The sequence below is a fragment of the Hypomesus transpacificus genome, chromosome 2, assembly GCF_021917145.1.
Source record: "Hypomesus transpacificus isolate Combined female chromosome 2, fHypTra1, whole genome shotgun sequence".
Classification (NCBI taxonomy): domain Eukaryota; kingdom Metazoa; phylum Chordata; class Actinopteri; order Osmeriformes; family Osmeridae; genus Hypomesus; species Hypomesus transpacificus.
This window is the reverse complement of record NC_061061.1, coordinates 16,465,090-16,490,117: the sequence shown is the minus strand read 5'-3', so window position 1 is coordinate 16,490,117 and position 25,028 is coordinate 16,465,090. Positions and strand designations below refer to the sequence as shown.

General features: G+C 40.7%; 4 protein-coding genes across 4 annotated transcripts; 3 read left to right on the top strand and 1 right to left on the bottom strand.

Moving 5' to 3' along the window:
- The first annotated feature begins 2,216 nt into the window (after window positions 1-2,216).
- On the top strand, window positions 2,217-5,002 carry cxcr3.2 (chemokine (C-X-C motif) receptor 3, tandem duplicate 2). The gene is made up of 2 exons (XM_047040448.1): window positions 2,217-2,397; window positions 3,449-5,002. Exons 1-2 carry the CDS (start codon window positions 2,359-2,361, stop codon window positions 4,544-4,546), a joined length of 1,137 nt encoding a protein of 378 aa, XP_046896404.1. The 5' UTR covers window positions 2,217-2,358; the 3' UTR covers window positions 4,547-5,002.
- A 786-nt stretch (window positions 5,003-5,788) lies between these two features.
- LOC124480909 (C-X-C chemokine receptor type 4-like) lies at window positions 5,789-10,080 on the top strand. Its single transcript, XM_047040582.1, has 5 exons — window positions 5,789-5,815; window positions 5,907-5,948; window positions 6,168-6,303; window positions 6,856-7,225; window positions 7,725-10,080. Exons 4-5 carry the CDS (start codon window positions 6,857-6,859, stop codon window positions 8,424-8,426), a joined length of 1,071 nt encoding a protein of 356 aa, XP_046896538.1. The 5' UTR covers window positions 5,789-5,815; window positions 5,907-5,948; window positions 6,168-6,303; window position 6,856; the 3' UTR covers window positions 8,427-10,080.
- An 804-nt stretch (window positions 10,081-10,884) lies between these two features.
- Window positions 10,885-18,818, bottom strand: cxcr3.1 (chemokine (C-X-C motif) receptor 3, tandem duplicate 1). The gene is made up of 3 exons (XM_047040436.1): window positions 18,134-18,818; window positions 12,249-12,647; window positions 10,885-12,076 (listed from the first exon to the last, which is right to left on the bottom strand). Exons 1-3 carry the CDS (start codon window positions 18,137-18,139, stop codon window positions 11,342-11,344), a joined length of 1,140 nt encoding a protein of 379 aa, XP_046896392.1. The 5' UTR covers window positions 18,140-18,818; the 3' UTR covers window positions 10,885-11,341.
- A 2,555-nt stretch (window positions 18,819-21,373) lies between these two features.
- On the top strand, window positions 21,374-25,028 carry trim35-28 (tripartite motif containing 35-28). Its single transcript, XM_047040389.1, has 7 exons — window positions 21,374-21,475; window positions 21,671-22,116; window positions 22,225-22,320; window positions 23,105-23,335; window positions 23,450-23,472; window positions 23,579-23,697; window positions 24,009-25,028. The coding sequence occupies exons 2-7, from the start codon at window positions 21,688-21,690 to the stop codon at window positions 24,542-24,544; spliced, it is 1,434 nt and encodes a 477-aa protein (XP_046896345.1). The 5' UTR covers window positions 21,374-21,475; window positions 21,671-21,687; the 3' UTR covers window positions 24,545-25,028.

Sequence of the window (25,028 nt, the reverse complement as noted above, 5' to 3'; positions counted from 1 at the left end):
TTGTGGTGTTAAGGCGTTGCGAAAGGACCAAGGGTCTGCCTGCCGGAATACCTTGTAAAGTCAAAAGGGAGAAGTTTGGTTTTGGGGTGTAGAGATGTGGTGAAGTGTTCATGACTCCTGTTGTGACGTGTGTCGTTATCATGAAGGGAGAGGCATAGGGTGGAAATGCACGTTTTGCCTTTCATGAAACACCACATGCCCCTTCATGGTTAGGTTTCGTATATACGTACTCAAGGGGTCTGTGGGACAGTATTATGTTTGTAAAATTTGACTGTGAAATTGACATACAAATATGACTGCATTCTGTGTGAACTGTAGCTGTGTTAGTGTTTATTAATGATGTCAGAGCAATATCTGTATTTGAATGTTTACTCATCAACAACAATTCTTAATTGAGGTCACTCTACAGTAGTGATGTCCTTGACTGACCAAACAGTCACCAAATTGTTGCTTTGAGTTCAGTCACAGATTTCACAGCTTCCAACTTCGCACCAGGTGTAAATGTTTAAATCAATTAACTTTATTGATCCAGATGAAAATGTATACAGGAGTAAGGCAGTCAACAACTACCACTGAAGTATTCTGTTTAACACAGTGACTAGCTCTGCAAACATCGACAGAAACCATTATGTCCAATCTCTGTTTGGAATGTGAACCTCACACTAGTGTAGTACTTGGTGTAGCTCATGTTGACGCTCAATATTAGCTCTTCCACGTATGTTTGCACTCTTATCCCTCCCTTTTCAGGTTTCAGGTAAATCTAAATAAAACACACGATACGCTGACACATCCAAGGCAGAGCTTAGCTTATTTCACAAATGGTTTAGTCTGACTGACAAATGGTTGCTAATTATTTTTGAAGTCTTTTTTTTTGTGCTCAAGAAAAATGTAGCTTTTATCAGAAACATTCAATATGAGCCTTGTTCAGTTTATCTGGTGTATTGTGTGAACACATTCTGTCGGTTTGTTCACGTTAATTGAACCGACTACTTCAGAATGTCCCTACCAATCCCTCTTTTTGATTTAGTTTTACTTGTAAATAATTGAAGGATAAAAAACACCCAGAAAACAACATGTGCATTTGGATAAAAAGAATGTTTGTCATAAACTTTTTTCTTCATTGACATACATTTTTTTTTATTAATTTGAAGTCTTTCTGTAACATGCAGTACACACCTTATTTGAGTGCCAACCAGTGACTGGATAGAGGAAGGAAATGTACTGCCACAGCTGTGAGGTTGCACAATGACATTTTCCCTCCCACGGGCCTTAACACTTTGTGCACCTTATTTCACATTGTAATCTAAAATTCCAACGATAAAAGCATGCACGAGTCTGTCGGTATCAGTCTTGGAGAGAAACTGATCCACTTTAGTTATATTTCTAAGGTGATAAAAAGTACCTTTTAGACTTATTCTTGTTTAGCTGGTGCAATAAGTGTCAATGGTAGTCTTTAGTGTATAGTTAAAAATGTGAACTAAATCATCAGTAATTATCTACTGGCAGGGATGGTGCAGTTTTAGTAATGTCACGTGTTGTGCTATGTGATCTTATTAAACATGCCATCACAATGTGTCAAATAAATCTTCCCAGTTAATATGTCTTCCAGTGTTATTGTACGTCTAACCAGACACCATGTTCAGAATTTTGGCTTTGGCAGGAAAGGGTTAAGTATGCAGTTTTCTGTGAGATCTATTTACATGTGCTCGGATTTGTCTTTACTGAAAGTTGTAAGCTTCCATCGAATCTAATAAAAAATGAAAGTAGAACTGGACATCAGAGCAAAATTTTTTCTGAAAAGTGGTAAAAATATGTCTCTGCATTTTCACTTCCCCTGGCAGGAAAAGGTTAACAAAATGGCAAGTCAATACGATGTGTTTTTTGTTGTTGTTTTTTTCATGCGGTCTATCAGGCTACACTGAGAATGTAGGCATAACAGCATACATTACTTTTTAAATGCAAAGAATCAATCAGTCAATTATCTCTAATTTTACATTTGAGAAGGTCACCTCTCCAGCCTTTAGGGCTGCAAGTGGATAAGTATAGCTACATTTCACCAAAACAGATATTATCAGTGTGTGGCCAAAGACAGTCCAGTTGTGCATTGCCAACAGTATATCACTGTGTCAATTTACGTGTTGACTGCATTTATTTTCTCTGATGCGATGTCACAATATTTCCCATTCCTGTTTAATGTGACAAAGATGTAAGAAGTTTCGGTTCCCGAAACATAGACTTCTGTTTTTTCTATTGATGGCTTGAAACAGTGGAGATCCAAAGCAAAGAGTAAAATAGATTTGCATGTGTGTATGTGTGATTCTATGAACATTTCAGGTACTCGGCTGCTTACTAGTGAGCATGGATTCCTTGAGGACAACGACAGAAGATTATGAGTGGGTGAGTGATGTTTGACCACTATCTTATGTATGGCTGAATATGGTTAACCATCTTCCAAAGTTATCAAATTGAATTGATTTACCATGATACTTAAATGTGGTTCTTCGTAGTTATACAAAGAATACAATAACCAACCAAATGACTAACTTACAATAGATGAACAAGCTGGTAAACAAAGAATCTATCAGACCAAACATTGCTGCATCAGGGGAAATCGGCTGGAGGAATTCAACTCTACTAACAATGTCTCAGGCTTATAGGCCATAGTTCTCTTCCTGGATAACATACATACATGTATGTACTATACATGTACCATACATACATGGTACTATTGTACACATGTGCAGGGTATCATATCTAGAGACACCACATTCCATTACATATATGTACGTTCTTGAAGCTCCCTCCGAACCACTTTGTTCTACGTCTAGCTACATTATAGGCTTTCAATACCAACTCATAGCGAGATAGAAAAGAGAGATAGAAAAGTGAGAAAAGAAAAATGGATGCTCCAATTGTGATCCATACTGAATAGGCATACTGACCTTGTGACTAAATAGATGGATTATTCCCTATTTCAAATCAAGTAATTGATTATATTTTTCATATCATAGAACAAACATAGATCAAACGTAAACCTTAAGTAAACTTCTTCACATAAGCTCAAAAGAAAGTGAAGAACTGAATTGAACCTTTTCTAGATTACTACGAATGAATGTTATTGTCAAGATCAAGGTTGGGTTACTACAGTAGACCTAATTTACTCATGGAACCCAAAACTAAATTTAAACTGTATGCTGTCTGTTTAGACGCGCACATGGTCTGCCCTTTTTTTTAGAGGATGTGACTGAAACAGCATTAGTGCAGGCACCGTTAAGTGTAGAATTATAAAGCCTGCTCAAAACGGTCTGAAAGCTTACTTTCAGAATTGTGATTTATTTTTTAGAGATTGGAGAAAAACAGCCAAGTGGTGTATATTTTATTAAACTTCCTTTTAGGTCAACAGTGGTTGGGTGGCTGGTTAACTCTGTATTTTTCTTTCATCTACCAGCCAGACGACTATGACTACACCGACTCTCCAGGAACTGACAAGTCTGCTTCTCCTTGTTCCCAAGACGACATCTGGGGCTTCGGACGGAGCTACTCTCCAGTAGTCTACAGCATCGTCTTTGTGCTGGCGCTGGTGGGTAACACACTGGTCCTGTGTGTTGTCCGGCGCTACCGCAACTCCCAGAGCCCCGGGGCCTGTTCCTACTCCCTAACGGACACCTTTCTCCTTCACCTGGCAATCTCCGACCTTTTGTTAGCCTTCACTTTGCCCCTCTTCGCTGTCCAGTGGGCCAAGGAGTGGGTGTTTGGCGAGGCAGCTTGCAAGATCTCCGGCGCCCTCTTTTCCCTCAACCGCTACAGTGGCATCCTATTCCTGGCCTGCATCAGTTTTGACCGTTACCTCGCCATCGTCCATGCTGTCAGCACCGGCTGGAAGCGCAACACCTGCCATGCCCAGATCGCTTGTGCGCTGATCTGGACGGTGTGCCTCGGCCTTAGCGGTGTGGACATTGCCTTCAGAGAGGTTGTGACCGTCGGGGGCTTAGGCCAGAAGGAGCTCAGGGTCTGCAGGACCTGGTTTACTCAGAGCTCCATGCAGTGGCAGGTAGGGCTGCAACTGGTTAACTTGATGCTGGGATTTGGGCTCCCCCTCGTGGTCATGCTGTACTGTTACATCCGTATATTCAAGTCCCTGTGCAATGCCAGTAGGCGCCAGAAACGGAAGTCCCTTCGCCTTATAGTCTCCCTTGTGTCTGTGTTTGTGTTCTGTTGGGCACCTTTCAACTTCTTCCAGTTGGCGGACAGCCTGCAGAGGTTGGGCGTGATAGGTCAAGAAGGGTGCCTGTTTGGACGTGTAGTGGACATTGGGACAATGGTGACCGAGAGTTTGGGGTTATCTCACTGTGCTCTAAACCCCCTGCTGTATGGCTTTGTGGGGGTCAAATTCAGAAGGGAGCTGTCTAAGATGTGTAAAGAGTTACTGGGGAAGAGGGGTTGTCTGGGGATGGAGGGATGGGGACCGAATGGAACACGAAGAACCACCGTCTCTTGCAGTTCAGCCGACAGCGAGAACACGTCTTACTTTTCTGTCATGGTGTGAAACCAGAAATGAGGGGTTGTGGAGAAGAGAGAGGAAGTGGTTTAAAAGCTAAAAAGAATACGGATGGATTTTGTAAGTAACCAAATGAAAGAAACAAAACTGTCTTGAGTGAAAAGGTTACACCATAACCTACACAAGTTCTCAAAAAATTAAAATCTTTTCAGTTCCATTCAGGATTATTCCATGGAGATGTAACTAGGGCTGGTATTTCTCTTACTTTTCTAAAAAGGTAATCATATCATGATCAGTGTTCTGAAACTTTGCAAGAAGGGTAATGACTGATTTGAGAATTGTACTAAAAGTAAACGCTTCACGCTCAATGTCTGTTTAGTCAAGTGCGATTTCATATGGAAGGGTACACATGAACAGCCATGGCAATGTTTAAGCTAAGTTTAAAATGTGTTTGTCAGATTGTTCAACTATGATTGATTTGAAATGCATTTTCTTAAATAAAATCTTTATAAAATAAGGAATTGTGTTCTTTGTGAATACTCAACTCCTGTTATTGTATGTACCCTAGCAGTAGCAACCAACAGTAGCTCTACCTACCAATGCCATGCCCATGCTAAATTAATTACATTTTTTCTCCTCTGAGTTTTTATGGGAGTTTTTCCTTGTCTTCCTTGAGGGTTTAGGTTGGTTGAGGGGCAGTTCTATGGTCGTATGAGAAGCCATCTGTGACCTTGCTTGTAAAAAGGGCTATACAAACACATTTAGATTTGATTCATTCGATTTGAATGGGTATACATACAGCATAAAGGCTTTCCTGCATTGCCTTAAGTACACCACTGGTTAAGGAGAGTAGCAGCATAAAGACAAACCTTAACTTCTTTGTCAGTAAAATACAATGAACGTCCACTTGATGTTATTCAATTTCAAATGAGTATCACAATTAGGCTACATTTTCCATAGCATTTATATCAGAGGCGGTTTTTTGAGTTTAAAGAGACTGGGGTTTTAGCCCAGACCCCAGACACAGACCCACAGCACCCCTAGCGCAAAAGAATTTATTTGGCCAACATTCGCCCGCACCCGTAATCGAAAACACCACCTCAAAGATCTCAAGCACAACCCCTAACGGCTAATCCAACAGAATTGGTCACCGGCGCGGGTGGCGTATCGTTTAACCGATCTCTAACAGCCTCAGGGAGGTCACATTCTGACGACAGCTCTCAGGTCTGGAAGTGAATAAAAAATTAGGATTTTGAAAATGTATTTATTTATTTAACCTTTTGAAAAAAACATTTCGAAAATATAAAAACGATTATTGTAAGACTTTATTTTCAAACAATATTTTTTCAACCTTTCAACAACAACAAAATCAACCTGACGACAGCTAAATATGTGACCTCGTTTCCAGTTCCAGATCTTAATCAGCTGGGTGATCTTCAGGTTATACATGGTAAGGAAGGACAGAAAAATCACCTGAGTTAGTTTAGTTGGTGTGTCAGACATGTTCAGCCAACAGGGAGGTCGGAATATCGAATTGGAATTCATCCTACCTGAAAATAGCTCTAATTTCGCCATCTTGTGGACAAACACTAAACAGTCCGATAACTTTAGATATAACTTGAGTGTTAAATGTGTAGTTGTCTACTTTTTTTTCCGCCACTTCTTTTAGCTTTAATTCGCAAGCTCAGGATCAGGCCTGCAGACTTTGACAGACAGACAACAGTTGCAGCGGGCTGGGCTCACTCTGCTAAAGGAATTTCTCAGTGGAGTTGGCTGGTCAAAACAAGCTGTAAAAAGCCTGTGAGGTGATTGACTTTCTCTTTCTAAACACAGCACACGCTTGACTTGTTTGATATGCGGATAGGCTACGCTGCAGGAACTTGCGTTACCCCTTAAATGAAACCGTTCTCGCCAGATCATTTGTCCTTATTCTACAGAGAGCTGGTTGACCGAATAAGCAGCTGAACAACTTGGTAAAGTAAGTGGAACACAGGCTGTACTTCAAATGTTCGTTACTAAGTTATTATTTCTCTTAACATGAATAGTTACTGTTTCACTCGGCTTTCAGCATGTAACTCGATAATGTGTGGGACACTAACAGATAGCGTACTAGCGTACTCCGGTCTTTTTATTCTTTGTTTCATCATTGCTGACATCAACAACATGTAAGCTGTTTTAAATATTCCGAAATTGCCATTGTTTGAGGACATTGTTTGATGTCACCTGTAGGCTACAGTAGAGCTGAATGCAGACAAACCTGTTTAGCGTGTTTTACAATTTATTTTCCGTTCCTTGTTTAATTTAGAGACTTATATGACTGGTCTTCAATCGCACCACTTTTTCTTACTCTTCCACAGAATGACAGACATGGAAGTGCATTTGGAAGGGATATTTGAACAAAACATCACGTCCATTTATGAGGACAGTTATGAATACAAGGATGACTGTGATCCCGAGGAGGGAATGCACTGGAAGCCGATCTTCCTTCTGTGGTTGTATGTCCTGTCGTTGGTTCTGGGCATACTGGGAAACGGCCTTGTCTTTTGGATTATGGCCCAGATGAGACGGAGCTGGAACTTGACAGACACCTTCATCCTGCACCTGGGTGTTGCTGACTGCCTGCTGCTGCTCACGCTGCCGTTCAGGGCAGCTCAGAGTCAGACCTTTCAATCTCAGGAGTGGAGCTTTCAGCAGCCCCTCTGCAAAGTCACTGGTGCCATCTTCAATGTAAGTCAATGGTGGTATTTGAACCACTGATTTTCTGCTTGACTGGTGTATGGAACAGGGAGGGCCAGGAGTAGGCTAATATAGGGGGCGATAAGAGCTCATATTATAATGGCTTAAGTTGTTGGTTTTGCTTAAGACTGCTCCAAATAGAATGGTTTAGAGTTAAGTTGAACAGGAAGGTAGTGAGAACACAGTGCATCCAGAGTCTCTATTCTTATCTACATGCGCAATTGAAACGTGAAAGTGTTTCAAGTAAATCTCCCATTTGTGGGAAGAGACATGTGCAACAACATTCTTTTGTTTGCTCTGCCTTCTCTCTCTCGAATCTTTAATCAGTTTATCTCTCGTACTAATTTGCTTTCACTTTCTCTCTCTCTCTCTCTCTCTCTCTCTCTCTCTCTCTCTCTCTCTCTCTCTCTCTCTCTCTCTCTCTCTCTCTCTCTCTCTCTCTCTCTGTCTTGCTCTCTTCTGACCCCCCCCCCCCTTACACTCTCACCAGATTAACATCTACGGTGGGGTCCTCCTGCTGTGTGGAATGAGTCTGATGTCCTCCCGCAAAACTTCCTGGGTGGGTCACGTGACCTGCGTGTGCTTCTGGCTCTTCTCCACCCTCCTCTCCATCCCCGACTGGTTGTTCCTAGGTGTCGTCACCAGCCAGGGCAGAATGAAGTGCGGCCCTATCTACCCGATAGACTCCTGGCACCTGACCTCCCGCTTGATCTACCACGCGGCTGGCTTCCTGCTTCCCTTCGCCGTCCTCCTCTACTGTTACTCCTGCAGACTGCTGCGGTTGCAGCGCGGCTCTCAGGGACTCCAGAAGCACAGGGCTTTTAGGATCATCCTGGTCCTGGTTCTGGTCTTCTTCCTCTGCTGGACGCCCTATAACATCACCCTCATGGTGGAAACCTTCAGTGTGAAACCAGCGGAGCCTTCGGAAGGATCCTGTGAGCAGAGAAGGATAGAGACAGTTGTGGAGGTCACGGCTGCCTCTTGCTGTTTTCGCGCCTCCCTCAATCCTTTGCTGTATTTCTTGGTGTGCGGGAACTTTAGGTGGGTGGTGTTGCAGAAGCTAAGGAGACAGAGAGGGGCTCCTAACAATATGTTTCTGTGGGATTCATCTGTGACGGAGCAGACTTCACTCGAGGAGAATGGGGCCTTGAACCAAAGTCGTTTTCAGCATGGGCAGTCCATCCACTGCTGACCTGAAGGGTGGAAAACAGAAACCCTATGACTAACAGTGACAGAGGTTAATCATACTGGGTCTGCACTTTAGGTGATGTCAGAGGGTCATGGGTCCAGTGAGTGGATTGTCGCTACTATGTCTCAATGACAGGGTCTGTTCTATGCTGCGAAGGCTAGTTTGTTGTTTCTGGCTGGCTTTTGGCCAATTTTTTTTCTGTAATGTAGAGTTTTCCAAGCTATTTCAATTAGTTTGTGCTATGCTTTTCTTTTTTACAAATCTTTGTGGTAAGGATTTTGAGAATTCAGAATGGTCATGTATTATGAATTGTTATTTGAATACACTTTTTCAATTATTGTTTTATTCACCACTTTGAGGTGGCGAATAACATTATAGTGCCACAAATATATAATTAATATAATGATTTAAAGGAAAGGTTTATGATGTGATATGCACCAGAAGAAAATTTATTAATTGTTACAGTGTTCTAGTGTTATTGTATGGGACATGTAAGTATATACATGTGATTCCATATAATGACTTTCTATTTACTCTCTAGGTATATTGGAAATGTCCTGTGGAAATATTCAGATTGTACTGGAGAATTCCTAGGGTAGTTTTAGGCAGCTCAGCTCCCTAGTTACTCAACATCAGGCCCTGGGACTTTCCTCCAGACACGAGTCTCAGAAACGTTGTGTTAAGTTTCTTGTTGCAACAGGAAGGCATTTCTAGGGCTTTCTGCAGATTATGACATCATGGGTCAGGTGATGAGAAGCGAATATGTGGGAGAATCGAGGAAAAAAGCTTCATTTTCTGGCCCTGTGCCCGTTATAACAGTGTGAGTGTCTCTAAGGGACCGTCTGAATGTTTATGTCTGTTTTTTAAAGGGAAAACAAACGCTTGCTTTGTGCGATCAGTCCTATAGTTTTGGAGAAAACAAAGGGAAGGAAGCTAAGGGAGTGGGAGGGGAAACATTCAAAAAGCTATCATTGTATGAAGACTGTAAGCTGTGATGTGCTTATCTTTAGCCTCGTGGCAGGTCTGGTCTAGTGTCAGTGTAAGTCTCCAATGCAGTATTTAAAGAAAAACCGTCCATTTGTCTCTTCCGTGCAAATATTTACGATAAATGACATCAACACACACTTGTTTCCTGTGTTCTGTGTGTTCTGTTTTCTTTTAAGGTACAATAAGTAGGCCTATGTTTTTTTTCTCTCTCTCGGTATTGTAGCTTAAGTGTCCAGATACACAAATGTATGAAGTATGAAATACGACTGTCCAGCTCCTTGTGCTGGAACTATTTCTTGTTTTCCCATTAAGTCTAAGATGACAGATTTATGTCTGATGTCAAAATGAATACTTCCTGTAAATCTGATGTTTCCGTTTGGAGATGAGCAAGATAAGTATGCATAGTTTTGTGATGGCTGAAATATGAGAGAGATATGTTGGTAGTGTGATGCACACACACTGTGATCAACATGCAGATTTATGCTAATAGGTATATAGTTTTCTGTGTAACCTTTTTGTCACTGCAACATATTATATATTATTCAAATCTGGAGAGAGAGAAGGTTATTGCTATCTTGGCCCTGTCGCTGCCCACATTATACTATACAGCATGAGATAAGGGAATATTAGCTCATTATGGTAATTTTCTTATAAATGTATGTATGTGGTGTATGTGGTGTCCCAATTTGTTTTTTATACTTCAGATCATGAAGTACAAACGTTGTCCTTGCATAATCATGGCCTGACTTCCTGCCACTGCTCTGGTAGCAGGGCCTATTGTGCTCGTGAGAAACTGCTTGTACTTTTAACATGGAGAGGGAGGTGCTTGGTGAGTCTCTGTTGACTTTGCTATGGTTCCCAGACTGTAGCTTATCTGTGTACAGGGTCCAGATACAGACACCTCGCAAACATACACTGCTCTGTATAAACAGCTCACGTTGAGCTTATTCTCTTTCAATGTGCCAGCATTTTTCTACTCAACAGAACAGTTGCAAGAGATGGTGGATTTCAGGCCTACACAACAACATTAACTTATAAAATATAAGTTATAAATAATGTACTTCCTGTTAGTTCTGGAGACTGCTGACCCTATCCCTACATCTCAAAGTAGATCATGACAGTTTTATACATCATGGAGATTGATACTGTAGCTCAGAGGTAGAACATTTGGCTGCAGATCCTTTTTGCAGGTTCAGAATCCCACCTGTATAAAAGTGTAATTTACATAAATACATCCAATGGGAGTCAAATGGCTGAGTGGTGAGGGAGTCGGACTAGTAATCAGAACGTTGCCTCGGGGGGAATGTCCCTGTACTTACTGTAAGTCGCTCTGGATAAGAGCGTCTGCTAAATGACTAAATGTAAATGTAATGTTGATCTTAACATGTAGAATGTCAATCAGTATTGCATTTGCAGTGTAAGTACTACAGGCCATATTATAAGCCACACAATTAATAAAAACACTGACTAAAAAACAGTAAGAAAATATAACTTTATTGGACAAGTCATGAAAAAATACTTATATCATCATAATTCACACATTTAGACAATCAGTTTAACTAAGTCATAATTCCACAAAGGTCAAATTATCTTATAAAAAAACACAAATATGTTTTGACAAAGTCAAATCAATATACTCTACTTATTATCTTATATAAGGTTCCTAACACATAAATAAAGAAGAATCTAGCTCTGAAGGAAAAGTGAAAATAAGTTGGCTTTATGGCTTCATGGCTTCACACAACAATGCTACAAGGGGTTTCTGGTTACAACCTCTTTGCCCTTACTACTCCTTCGTATCAATAAGGAAATTAGAATTGGACAAAAGTCAGATTATTATCATATAAAGTGGAACAGTTGGAACAGGGCACCAAGCGCTACGGCATCCCCTGCAGCCGACTCTCTCTGTCTCCCTTCTCTCTTCGCCCCTCTCAAATGGCGAGAGTGTTGGATGTGTCTCCCGATTCCGACCACACAGAACTCCTCCTGCTGTCAGCGGTTCTCATTCCTGCCCCGATCTTCATCTTACAGCCCAGCGACCTCAGTATGGCCAGCAGGTGGCGCCGGAACGTCACCCCCACGAAAGCATACACCACCGGGTTGAGACTGCTGTGAAGGTAGCCCAGAGAGGATGTGGCTGAGAGGGCGATGTCCAGGCTGGTCATCGTCTCGCAGGTGTTCTTCAGGGTGTTGTTGGTATGGAGCGTGTCCACCATGAGGGTGATGTTGTAGGGCGTCCAGCAGAGGAAGAAGACCAGAACCAAGGCCAGGATGACCCTGACCGCCCTGTGCTTCTGGAGTCCCTGAGAGCCGCGCTGCAACCGCAGCAGTATGCAGGAGTAACAGTAGAGGAGGACGGCGGAAGGAAGCAGGAAGCCCACCAGGTGGTAGATCAGACGGGACGCCAAGCGCCATTGAGACACGGAATGACCGTACGCCAGGTAGTTATGGACACACTCTGTTTTGTTACGCCTGGTGTCCGTTAAAGACTCCAGGAACAGCCAGTCAGGGATGGAGAGGAGGATGGAAAAGAGCCACACGGATGCACAGCTAGTGTGAACCACCCAGGTTTTTTTGCGGGAGTACATCTGCGCAGCGTGGACGATGCACAGGTAGCGGTCTAGACTGATGACGGCTAGCAGGAAGATCCCGCAGTAGAAGTTAATCTGGAACGATAGAGGGAAGGGGGTCGTGAAGAGGAGGAGGCGAAGAAAGGTATAAGAAAGACCAAAAGGGTGACGGAAAAAACAAAGTATAGTGGGAGCTTGTGCTTGAAAAAAACGAATAGAACAACCACTTCCACAGGATTTAATGACTGATGGTTTCTACAGGCCTTACCTGGAAGATAGCGCCAGTAATTTTGCAGAGCGGCGTCCCAAAGGTCCACCCCTCAGTTTGAGTGGCTTGAGCTGCCCAGAACGGCAGGGTGAACAGCAGCATGCTGTCGGCAACGCCTAGGTGCAAGATGAAGGTGTCTGTCACGGTCCAGCTCCGCTTCTTCTGGGCCAGAATCCAGAAGACGAGCCCGTTTCCGAGCAGGCCCAAGACCACAGCCACAGAGTACAACAACGGGAGGAAGACTGCGTCAAAACGCATGCCTTCGGTCAAGTCACACACCTCTCCTGCACCGCAACACGTATCTCCTTCACTATCATTGTAGAAGTCATATGTGTCGTTTTCGAAAAACTTCTCAAATTCTGAATTGATTACAATCTTTCCGCCATCCATCGGGAATCCCTGTAAATTAATGTAACATTACAATTAACTCGCAAATCAAAATAACTCAGTGTACAAATCCTAGTATAATGTTCATGAGATATGCATGTTGTGGTCCCACTAACATTTTACATTTACATTTATGCATTAGCAGACGCTTTTATCCAAAGCGACTTCCTAGAGAGAGCTTTACAAAAAGAGCATAGGTCACTGATCATAACAACGAGGTAGTCCCAAACACTGCAAGCAGCCAAAACATGAAGCATACATTGTGAAAAACTAAACAAGTGCCAAAGTTATACAAGTTACAAATTAAAACAACATGAACTCAAAAAAGTGCAAGACTGTATACTGTAACTGTAGAAGAACAATCAACAGTAAAATATTTCACAGCGAGTATAAGAGTTCAAGAAGAGTTAACTTCGTACAACAAGTCTCTCAATAAGAGTCATTGTGAGCCTGGAGGAAACTTGTCCAATCAAGCAAGCATTTTGTTACGGTTTTTACGGTTTAATTACATACAAGTACTTTGTAAAATATATAATGTTATATATAATGCTGCTAGTAGCTTACACCACGGCACGATACGATACTTGCTGTGCAACTGTAGTAGGGTGATTTCAGGTAATGTGGGACACCTTTTGGTAGAGGCTCCAATAGACTTACAAAATAACTGTTAACTCGCCCCAGTGGTGTTTTTGTAAATCGTTTTAAGGCTTAGGAACATTTTCATGTTGGAATGAAATGGGAATACACAATATTATAGAAGCTACACAATTTCAAACATAACATGACCCCCTATCTCACTCAGGCAGCATTTTCAGGTAATGTGGGACAGCTTGTCTGGTAAAGTGGGACAGTCGTCGTCTGTCAACCTATAGTCTGCTAAATGCTAATATAATAATAGTTTGTTTAACTATATACAACAATGCTTGGTGCAAGGGTGTAGCAAGATTTATTTAGTTGTGGGGTTTGACTTATACAATAGTCATAAAGTGTAACTGATGTAAACCTTAGTGATCTGCAGTCTATGTGCTAGCTAGCTAGTCCCGCTGCGTTAGCATTTTGTTGGACTAGTGTTAGCGGTCACGCTTACAAGTCTGAGAGCGCTGGTTCGATGACAGTGTAAGTTGTTATTTAGTTGGGAACTTAAGTGCAGTATGATGCATTGGTATTAAACATTTGAGAAATGTCAAATTAAATTACCTTTATAGCATAAACACAGCATTACTAGATGTCCCACTTTACCAGAAAAATGCTGTCCCACATTACCTGACATGATCAGGTAATGTGCACTCTTAATAAAGATGTGTTGTTTTTGTGACACAATAAATGTGTAAATCATAAAACAACACATTTTGTGTTGGTTTTTGCAATTAATGTGTTGCATGTGGCACCCTTTTCAACACACCAGAACGTGTTACTTTAATGGCCAATCACTTTGCGTATCCGATTCCCGCTTCTGCTTAGAGAACTCTTTCTTCTGGAATCAACCGACAGTTTCACGGAGCAGCAGAACTGATGAGCAGGTAAAATGAACAGTAGTGCTATGTTAATTAGCTTTTAACGTGATCATTCGTAGCAGTATGATGTTTGTAAGTGAGGCAAATGCAATATTCAATATTAAAATGTAGACTTGGCCCGAAGTATAACGATTGGCTGTAGTGAATGCAATGTTAGCCCAGCTAGTTAGCTAGCTTGGCTACTATTAGCTAACATACGAAGCTTAAGCTAACAGTTAGCTCTGACTCATTTACATGCAGACTAGCGGGGGAGGGTTTTAGTATTTAACATTAGGTTATTTTACGTTAGCAAAGTCAATTTGGGCCGATAGAAAACCATATCTGTTAAAGTGACTCCATATTAGTTAATGTGCTGTAAAAGATAATGGCCGAGCAGCCCCAAAAAACTATAGGCAGCTTTGATAGCTAACTAGCTTAATATAATGTGTCACGTCTGTGCTCGAGCAACTATCAAAACCTTTGAAAAGTTGTCATGAAGAGTAAAGCCTTTTGATATAAAGTTTACTTGTATGTTAATCTGTTAAATCCGTGGGGAGTAAACTTCACATTTTATTTTGTCAGGGCAGTTGATGTTGAATTTGAAAATTGCTTCATGACTTTCTTGTTTGGCTGGCTTGCCCCTCAGGCCATTGATGTAGCCTACATCTGCGTTATGTTGCATCATTTAGCTTGAAAGGCATGAAAAAATATTTTTTTCATACCTTGATAGAATAATTTTGCCTTTAATTGGATCAGATTATTAGTGCCGTAAATATATATATTTATAATAGGCCATATGTAATATTTAACCTCTTGAAAATGGATAAGCGGGAAATATGTCACACGTGCTTCTGACAATGTGCCATTATTTGATATATTGAGTGTTTCTTTGCCACCGCCATCTTGTAATTGTGCCATATGACTCCTCAAAATTCTAGAAAATAACAGAATAATAATGCATTGTTGCCAGAGGTGAATTTGATAAATCACAATATTAGTTATAAGTTAAATTTGATTTAAGTCAAGTTTATTACTGGTGTAAATTTAAGTACAAAATACACATTTTATTCAACTAACGTTAATATAATAGTAAAATGTTAAATGATTATACAAGTCATCAATCATTTTATATGAAAGTGATGCAAACATTTTCCTCATAATACAGACCTTCTAGTTTTAAAAGGACCCATGGGACAGTCACATAAAAGGTTTTTTTTCTTCTATCAAAGCATTATTTTACACATTTTTGTGTGTTTCCATCAGTGGTTAAAACCCTTCATTAAGCTGCAATAGTACTCATTGTAACTTAATTTAAATTCCTTTGCCAGCCTTATCATTGAGAAATAGAATGTCATATGCCGCTGAACTTTCGATGCCTTTTTTCTGTACAGACCTCCTGTCAAGCCAGATCACGCATACTCAGATGATGTCAGACAAATAAAAACCACTGCATAGTGACTAGAAGTGTTGTATTTATGAGTCAAGATCAGCTCTGGTGATGGGATGTCGGTTTTGCACATATTAAATCATCAAAATGCATAACTGTCTCACTTTACCTGATGTCCCACATTACCTGAACTCACCCTACATCTATCCACGTGGTATCTAATCGACGTTACTAACGTGTGCCGACGTTGTGGCGTAGGCTAGCACTGAGTAGGCCTACCCTTCGTTGATATAAGGCACTTTTTGCCACAAAAACTGAATTTCAGCCTAAACCGTGCAACAGAACATAAATACAAAACAAGCAACTCAATCGCTACCAATACGAAACTTTTGACACCAACGTTGTCTATGTAGACCAAATATTGACGGATCTTTAGGGGGGCAAAAATAAACAATAATACAAACATATGTGAGAGAACATTGGGCCTCATTCTCAAACGCAGTTAAGAAGAATTTAAGAAGGAATTTCTTCTGAATTGGATTTAGGAAAAAATTTGGCACACTGTTAGATCCAGTGGAGAACAATTCCACTGCTCATCTTACTGGTATGATGTTGCACCTGTGCACCAGTTGCTTTTCGCATGGTCATAACTTGACCATGCAACTTGTAACTGTGACGGCAACGGACGTGGCCACGCTCCGTCACTACAAGTCGTCGTTTGCCACTCGCTGGGCTCTAACGCACGACCTCTGACTTCCAAGCGCGCCCACTACCAGCTACGCCAAAGAAAGCTAGCTATTCGTTGACACGGGTAGCCCATTACATACCTGAGGAGTGAGTTTCACAGGTTCACACCCGTTACATAACGTCACTGCTGTTGCCTGCCCTTATAGGGAGCTGTCGGGGCGTGTATGTATGCAAATTCAGGAGCACGAGGAGCACTTTCAACTTAAGAAAACTCTTCCCGGGGAGCACAACTCAGAAAACCTCTGCTGCGTATGAACACATTTTCAAGCGTGAATTTGGCGGATGGGTTTTTCTTACACATTTCAGAAGAAATTTAAGAAAATGTTCGAGAATGAGGCCAAATGGTTGTGCTTGCCGAAGGCGTGAGCACACCCAATTAAATATGTGCTTACTGATGTAATCCCACTGCACCAGAACCATATACAATTTTATTGAGCGGTTAGGGAATCGGGCTAGTAATCTGAAGGTCGCCAGGTCGCCTGTTCGATTCCCGGCCTCACCGAATGTCCTTGGGCAATGCACTTCACCCTACTGGCCTCGGGGGAATGTCCCTGTACTTACTGTAAGTCGCTCTGGATAAGAGTGTCTGCTAAATGTCAATGTAGCAATTCATTCATTCAGGTGTTATCCTGCATGAATACTTTCATTCATTCATAGAATTTCAGTGGATTTTGTCATTGTTGATGATGATGATTACTATTGAATACCGTATATTTTTGTATTATGATTCTTTATCTGGGTCATTGTGTAGTTTCAGTGTATCAATATGGACTCTGTGTGAAACCACATGCCCCACTGAAAGTGGGTCGACAGATACCCCTCCCCTTCGAAAACAGGTTGAAATAAAGTAAACCACTTCAAGGTTGCTGAAGGTCCACAGCAGCATATGTTTCTTGTAAGATTCCTTTGAGAACAAGGCTGCGAAAACGTGAACACTTTGCAGGTATGTAAGCAGCATTTTGAATCCGGACTATGGTTGACATCATGTGAAAATGTAATAGTGCAAACTTACGGTACTTGCTAAATGTCATGTGGGTTAAAGGGGTTTTACCACAGAAAGATCATCTGTCAACTGAAATGTCATGAAGTCATAATGTAACTTTAGGCAGTTGGATGGAGTCATTGGTAAACAATCATACAAACACCAAGAAAGACCATTTAGCACACTAGAATTGTGTTGAGAGTACTTGTCTATTATTGATCATGAAACCGGTGAAGGCAGCAGCTGTAATTAGCAGCAGCAGCAGCATCTGTTCTGCTCAAACTACTCACAAAAAGAAAACATAACTGACGGACTGTTTCTCTTCATACAGTGTGAATACTTCTTTCCACATGGTATTAATGTTCCCATAATCTTTTTTCTAGCCTTAAACTGAAGGAATGTCTTCAAGACAGGGCCAAAACATTATACTTAATATTTTTATGTTTGACTTCACAGCAGAGATCATCTTCAGAGCAGGAAGCCCGGAGATGAGGTTATGTCTTTCAAAAACGAATCTGAATCGTTCCTGTGAATATATCCCACTAAGATATGTAGCAGGTCTGCCACACTATTTGAAATTAAAATGGTTTGTATCTACAAAGAATTCCTTAATTATCATGAAAACAAATTGTTGACAGAAACTCTTAAGCAGGAATTTACAAGTTTGATTTAGGGTATTTGGAAATTAGTACAGAGATACTAGATTGTAGTGAACATTTAATACAGTTTAAACTTCTTATTGTTGTATATTTTGCCAACTTTGTGACGGCTTAAAGTGATGCACCAAGCAAGTAAAAATTCTAGCAATACTGACATGAGTTATGCAGGTGTTATTTCAACATATACTTAATATGGCAGATTAAATTAAATGAATTCAGAAACCACTTACCAACATATTATTTCACTCTGATGCAGTCTTGTACAACAGGTGCTCACGGACAAACGTTTTGGTGACTTGTGATACAGTTGTGTGGCATATGTAGGAGGGGGCTGGCGGTGACCGTGAGGAAGGTATGCAAGTGTTCAAAGAAGGAAATGGAGAGTATAGTGGGTTTTTTTTACTCTCAGTTAAGAGGATAAATACTAAAGAAAATAAATAAACAAGATACGAATAAGTACTTAATTCAGTAAATGTAGCAATATATTTTATTTCACTAGTTGTACACACACACTCCTCCATATGTTTATGTGTGTGATTGTTTAGTGGATAATTTAGAAGTATGATGAACAGTCATAGAAGAATGTGAGCCACAAATCACAGTAAAGCTTCCAAGTCATTATTATTATACATTAATAAATTGCAGAAGTGGCTTGGTTTTCACTGATGTAGTGCTTTCGAGAAATGATTAATCTGTAACCACATCTCTAACCCATTTCCACAATTCATGTCACCTTTGTGGAGTCTGACTGCATCACTGCAAGCCTTGTTGTCCTCGGCTTATGTGAGTCTACACTGCAAAACCCAACTGCACATCTTACTAAAGAAATCCAATAAATGTAACTTAATTACATTTACATTTAGTCACTTAGCAGACGCTCTTATCCAGAGCGACTGACAGTAAGTACAGGGACATTCCCCCGAGGTAAGTAGGGTGAAGTGCCTTGCCCAAGTACACAACGTCATTTGGCATGGCCTGGGAATCGAACTGGCAACCTTTAGATTACTTGCCAGATTCCCTAACCGCTCTGCCACCTGACTCCACTTAATACTTACAGAAAGATACATTTACTCAACTCCACCTAGTAATATGAATATGACTATTGTATTGTGAGTATTACTGAATGTGTTTGAGCTCAAGTAATTTAACTTTGAGGAATAGAGCAAAAAATCATCACATAGACTAATATATATTCATATAAGTGGGTAATATAAAGACAGTGATTACTCGTAAGAATAGTAGTTTATGTAGGATTAACACATTTGTTATGAGTCAGATTATTTATGATATGTTTAGATTTAGTATAGATGTAGTCAAAAGGAGCAGGAGGAAATCATTATATTGTATCTGTATTTGTGACAAATGCCAATACATTTGAAACTTGAAATCTATGCGCAAAAATATCATGAAACTGTCATCAAAATGTTTATCACACCTATGTGTCTCTATTTTCTTTCTCCCCATTTCAATCAAACACAGAGACCCTCTGATCCGCGTCTGTTTCACAGTCCGCCTTGTTGTTCAGGCAATTGTGCAGAAATGTCTGAAACATGTTTTTAACACCTTCTGCTGCAGAACGCTGCGTCCTGTACAGCTGTGGTAACTGAGGTGAGCGGCCGATGAAACATTCAGCATTTGGGAAATGAGGCACGGTTCGTCGCTATTCTCAGTACCCATATTACTAGCAAAGACACAATCACATATATACTAATTGTATGCCCACATGCACACTTGCAAATGTATTGCTTCAATTCTTACTGACAGTAGGTGACATTATTAATGTCTTTGTCTTTAAAAGTTATAGCATATTCTGTTTCATGTTTTACTTCCTTTTCTTATTGCCATATAGCCAGCCCATATTTTACAACCATTTAATACTCTGTATGGTAATTATCACATTTTCAACAGCATTCTAAACTACAACAACAACTGAACTTTCTCTACATATAGATTAGATCATAACCAATTTCCTGACAACTAAAGTTTGTATTTTATTTGAATAGAGAAGTAGACTCCTCGAACCACTTCCAGAGTCACTTCCCTTTACTCATTTGTGTTTTGTGTAAAAGTATGTAAAAATAGAATGCATTTACTATAAGCTCAAGAGTATAGACTTCCTATAGACACTGTGCTGTAGGTCCTAATGGTCATACATATGTCTAAATACAATACAATATGTTTGTTAAGTTGGGGTACAACTAGTAGATCATACAGGAACTGAAACCAACAATAATGTAAAAGAGAAACAAATTTAAAGATGTGCATCTTCCCAAAAGAAAGTTTGATTGTTATAGTTCACGAAGGTCCTCGGTAGTGATACCATACAAAGAAAAACTAATTAAATAAACTAAAACAATGTTATTTGTCAAAGAATCATCTTTACAGTACGTCTGTCCTTTTGTGTATGTTTTTGTCTACCATACTCTTAATTCTTAGACATCAAGCCACAAGAAAGGTTTGACATCCTATCTACCACACTGTAGTATTTACAATCAAGATATGACTGAGATAAATGAGATAGTTTGGAATAATTATTAAAAGCCATATCTGCGGCTAAATATCACCCCCTGATAATAATGAATTCTTTTGTGTTGATGTTTGGGTTCTGACACAAAAAGCCAGTGGTTTAATGGCCATCTCACCCACCTACGACTTACGTGTTACTTAAAATGGATTAAAACCACTTTATTGCAAAACAGAGAAACCAAGTCACCACTGTGTTCTTTGGTTGGTTTGACACATTCACACTGTCACACACAGGCACCATCAATGAACTTTGAAGTAAGAAAAGTAAATGTATCATGCAGTTTTAGCAGGTTTTGTATGCAGGGGGTTGGGTGTTTTCTATGTGTGCATGTATTTTTGTACAGCCTTGTTGAACCCATTGCTCCTGGCAATTAATGTCTACTAAATATAAAGTGCTACCACATATTTAAGATACCTTCCTTAAAGTTAAACGGGACCCATTATCATTGTTTTTGTTCCTTTTGTAAAACTGTTTCCAAGCCAAGAGAATCATAAATTATTTATCCAGCAGTAGAAGATAACAACAATTAAAAATGTTTTCCTGTGCTATGGATGTTCACTACCTACCTTTAAAAAATAAATTATACTGTAGGCTATTTTCTTCACTGGCTGCAAAGTCAATAACTGATAAGAAAACACATGTTTCAGTTTCAGGCTCCCTCTGCTGGATAAAACATGAACAGGTTTAATAAGTAACAAGTAAAACTCTTATCACTAAAAGGGATATGCATAACCACGCCATCTAATGATACGTTGGTATAGTAACAGTAAGCTTTTACACTGAACTCGCCTTCCTTGGTTTTCGGTACCACATCGCAAAAGGTCACGTAGACTCGAGAGAGCGGAAATCCGCGGAGCGAGCAGAGTTAACCTATGCGAGCGTGCCATGCACTTGCTCACAGATACCTATACAACTCTCGGTGGCTGAATATGTGCGCGAGTACTTATATCTTGCAACTCCAGTTCCACTAGGGGCAGTACCAGGTTTGTCTTCCCATATCGAGATTCAGGAAGAAACGCTGACTCGAAAGACAGTCTCCTACCAGGTAGGGTAAAGTCCTCTTCTTGAATAGACCGATCACAATTGGTAAATGTTTAGGGTACGATAAGAAAAATCTACAGGGCCAGACACCAGTACCGCCAACAAAACAAACTGAGATTTTGTGGTCGACTGTCAGCTAATTCAGTCGGCTATTCTTCTCTTAATTTGAAAGTAAAAAACTTGACGCTTCCCTTCGAAGGGCCTACACCGATAGCGATGGCCGAATGTGCGTGGAATGAAGAAATGTCTGAGGGTCCTTATCTCCTTCAGGAGGACCTCACATGTCCAGTCTGTCGAGAGCTTTACCGAGAGCCTGTTCTACTGTCCTGCTCACATAGTTTCTGTCAGAAATGTCTGGACCAAAGCTGGCAATCCATAACAGGTAACAAGTGCCCTGTATGCAGGAAGAGCTGCGATGGTGAACAACCTATCTCCAACCGTGCGTTAAGAGACGCTTGCGAGTCTTTTCAAAAGGAGAAAGGCTGGCGGGCACCATTCGCCAGTACAGAGGCTCAATGTAACTTGCACCGGCTCGAGTTTCAGCTGTTCTGTATTAAAGACGAGGAGCCCGTGTGTGTTGAATGTGTGACACTACATCGAACACACGAGCTTCTGCCACTCAACAAGGGGGCGCCATTCTGTAAGGTTAGATACGCTGACTCATTCTGTTATTGGTTACCCGCTGAATTATAGTTTTACCGTTTTATCTATTTTCAACTGTATGGGCGTTGTTAAACGTGTGCTGTCTTACAGGATGAACTGGGTCTCAAAGTAACCATATTGGAGGATAAAATTGAACATTACTTGAAGATAAGAAACAAGTTTTCCACCACAGTTGAATACATCAAGGTAATGTAGCTCCTTGGTTATGACAATGAAGAAGTTGCCAATCCTGCTTCGCATTCCATAAATGAAATATGTTCAAGCAGGATTTCCTTCATCATTTAGAATACATGGTGTCTACACTGTTTTGACAGTCCGTTTCGACTCTTCAACAGAGATGGCAAACGTACACACATCCTTCACTCAAGTAGAAGTACAGATCATGTTTGAAAAGACTAACCAAGTACTCAATGATGCAACCTTTTTTGTAACAAAAAAAACAACCTTTAGAAACGTTTTCGTCAATTGATTTTATATTGTTAAAATATTTTCGAAAGATGCAACCTTTTCCTTTACATTTTTTTGCCAAATATTTTAACAATATATATATATATATATATATTTTTTAAGGTATTTTAAAAAATACATAAAAAAGAAATTTGGGAAACTTTTTTCTGCACGCACACAATGAAAGGAGAGGGGGAGAACATGCCACCAAATACAAAAAATTAAAACTAAAGTAAGGAGCCTGGCTTGAAAATGTAAGGATTAAAAAGTACAGATATTTGTGCACAAAATGTAAGGCGTGAAAGTAAAAAGTTGTCTGAAAAATATATAGGAAAGCACTGATACCAGGAAAAAAAAATCAATTAAAGTACACAAACAAAGTATTTGTACTTTGTTACTGCCCAGCTCTGCTATTTAAAGGGGTTTTCTCATAGCTTGGCATTTGGTCTGTTTGTTTGGTATTACTATACATGAATTTGCCGCAGAGCAGAATATCAACACTGCTGTCGCCATGTTCCTCCAGAGTCAGGCCCATCAAGCAGAGAAGCAGATCAAGGCTGAGTTTACCAGGCTCCACCAGGTGCTGCACGCCGAAGAAGCCGCCAGACTCAAAGCTCTGACTGACGAAGAGGAGGAGAAGACGATAACCGTGAAGGAACATATTAACCGGCTGACTAGGGACATCGCCACTCTTACTGAGCTGATCAAAACCGTCAAGAGGGAGATGGGGGGAGAGGATCTGCCTTTTCTGCAGGTAACATTAACATCTGAAGTGAATAATCACTTTTAGTGATTTATTCGCTATTGACTGGAGTGTAATAACCAGTGTTGTGTTTATTATTATTTTTTTGTTTGTTTTTTTTTACAGAATTTTCAAAACCTAAAGAGGAAGTGAGTACTGTACTGCCAAATATCTCTTAAAATAATGCATCCGTGATAAATCCCCTTTTAATGGATACATCTTTATCACAAACTACCATATTGCACATTTCTGCAGAGCGCAGTGGACTGTTCCAGACCCTGAGTATCCCTCACACATTCTGCTTGACATGGGCCAACATGTCGGCTCTCTGGGCTACAACATCTGGAAGAACATGCAGACTCATATCAAATGCTGTGAGTGTAACATGGTAATAGTGCGGTCTCCGGCATGGTGATAGACATAATAGTTATTGTATGTACTTGTCACACAGGTAAGTATAGGTAGGTATTCAGGCCCGCCGTGCCAGCCAATCGTTAGCTTTACGTTGGCGTAGTTGGTAGTGGTCGCGCATGAGGAGTCGGGAGGTGGCGGTTTCAAACCCCGGTACATCGTTCGAAACATCGGCCGAGTGTACCTCCCGACGGTGGCGTTACATACACGTCTGTTACATAAGCAGTTGGGAGGACGATGTTAGCTGACTCTCTTTTTCTGTCCACTCGTTCAGTCCCTGTGGTGATGGATCCTAACACGGCTTCCCCGTGGCTCTCTATGTCTCCCGGCCTGGACAGCATACGGGACAGCCCAGAGCGTCAGTCTTTGCCGGACAACCCTGAGAGATTTGATCCCTGTGTCTTCGTCCTGGGTGCCCAGGGCTTTTCCTCAGGCAAGCATCGTTGGGAGGTCAACGTCGCAGACAACCCCAAGTGGATCCTGGGTGTGTGCAATGAGTCTGTGGCCCGTAAGAGGAAGTTTACCGTGTCCACGGAGCGGGGTGTCTGGACTATCGGGGTAAGCAAAGGGGTGTATAGTGCTCTGACCCCCAAACGCACGCAGCTGGTTGTGGAAAGGCGACCTGAGACGATCAGGGTTAAGCTTAACATGGATAAGGGAGAAGTGTCGTTTTGGGATGCAGTGTCAGGAAAGCACTTGTGTACTTTCACACACAAGTTCACAGAGAAGCTGTTCCCCTTGTTTGGGCCTGGGCTGCAGAGCACTCCAATGTCAGTTCTTCCTGCCAAGGTTGCCATGCATACCTCATGAGGAGGTTGTCTGAATGAGAGTTCAAAATAAAGTGATTTAAGTCTGCTTTAGTTATGCTTTATGTTTTTACATTGGGTGCTAAAAATGTATGAGTGGCCTTGATCTTTTCTACATACAGAAAAAAAAATGTTGGGCGGGGGTTTATTTTCTAATGATACATTTGATTACTGTTTGGGTATTGTATATTTTGCTCTGATTTTTCTAATCAAGTTTTTTGTAGTGAAATAGCCTACATAGTCTACTGCATACATTACTATCACTTTAAATATCTATACATTCTCATAAGGCCTTTAATTCTGGATATTGCAATATCTATAACATTCCCTAGATTCTGACTTTCTAACTGTCTTTTTTAACTGATGGGTTGTATGGATGAATTCATGGAATTAATAAAGTAATCTATATCTATGGAAGTATGCCAAAGAAATTATGATCAATTATGTTTACGTAATTTGATGCCATAATAAAATACATAGATCTTTGA

Bases quoted from the DNA above. Each gene is read 5' to 3' on its own strand.
- cxcr3.2 (XM_047040448.1), top strand. From the start codon at position 2,359: ATGGATTCCTTGAGGACAACGACAGAAGATTATGAGTGG. The intron at 2,398-3,448 runs GTGAGTGATGTT...TTCATCTACCAG, and splicing joins CGACAGAAGATTATGAGTGG to CCAGACGACTATGACTACAC.
- trim35-28 (XM_047040389.1), top strand. From the start codon at position 21,688: ATGGCCGAATGTGCGTGGAATGAAGAAATGTCTGAGGGTCCTTATCTC. The intron at 23,336-23,449 runs GTAACATTAACA...TTTTTTTTACAG, and splicing joins AGGATCTGCCTTTTCTGCAG to AATTTTCAAAACCTAAAGAG. The intron at 23,473-23,578 runs GTGAGTACTGTA...ACATTTCTGCAG, and splicing joins TTTCAAAACCTAAAGAGGAA to AGCGCAGTGGACTGTTCCAG.
- cxcr3.1 (XM_047040436.1), bottom strand. The intron at 12,077-12,248 runs GTAAGGCCTGTA...CTATCGTTCCAG, and splicing joins TTACTGGCGCTATCTTCCAG to ATTAACTTCTACTGCGGGAT.
- LOC124480909 (XM_047040582.1), top strand. From the start codon at position 6,857: ATGACAGACATGGAAGTGCATTTGGAAGGGATATTTGAACAAAACATC. The intron at 7,226-7,724 runs GTAAGTCAATGG...CACTCTCACCAG, and splicing joins TCACTGGTGCCATCTTCAAT to ATTAACATCTACGGTGGGGT.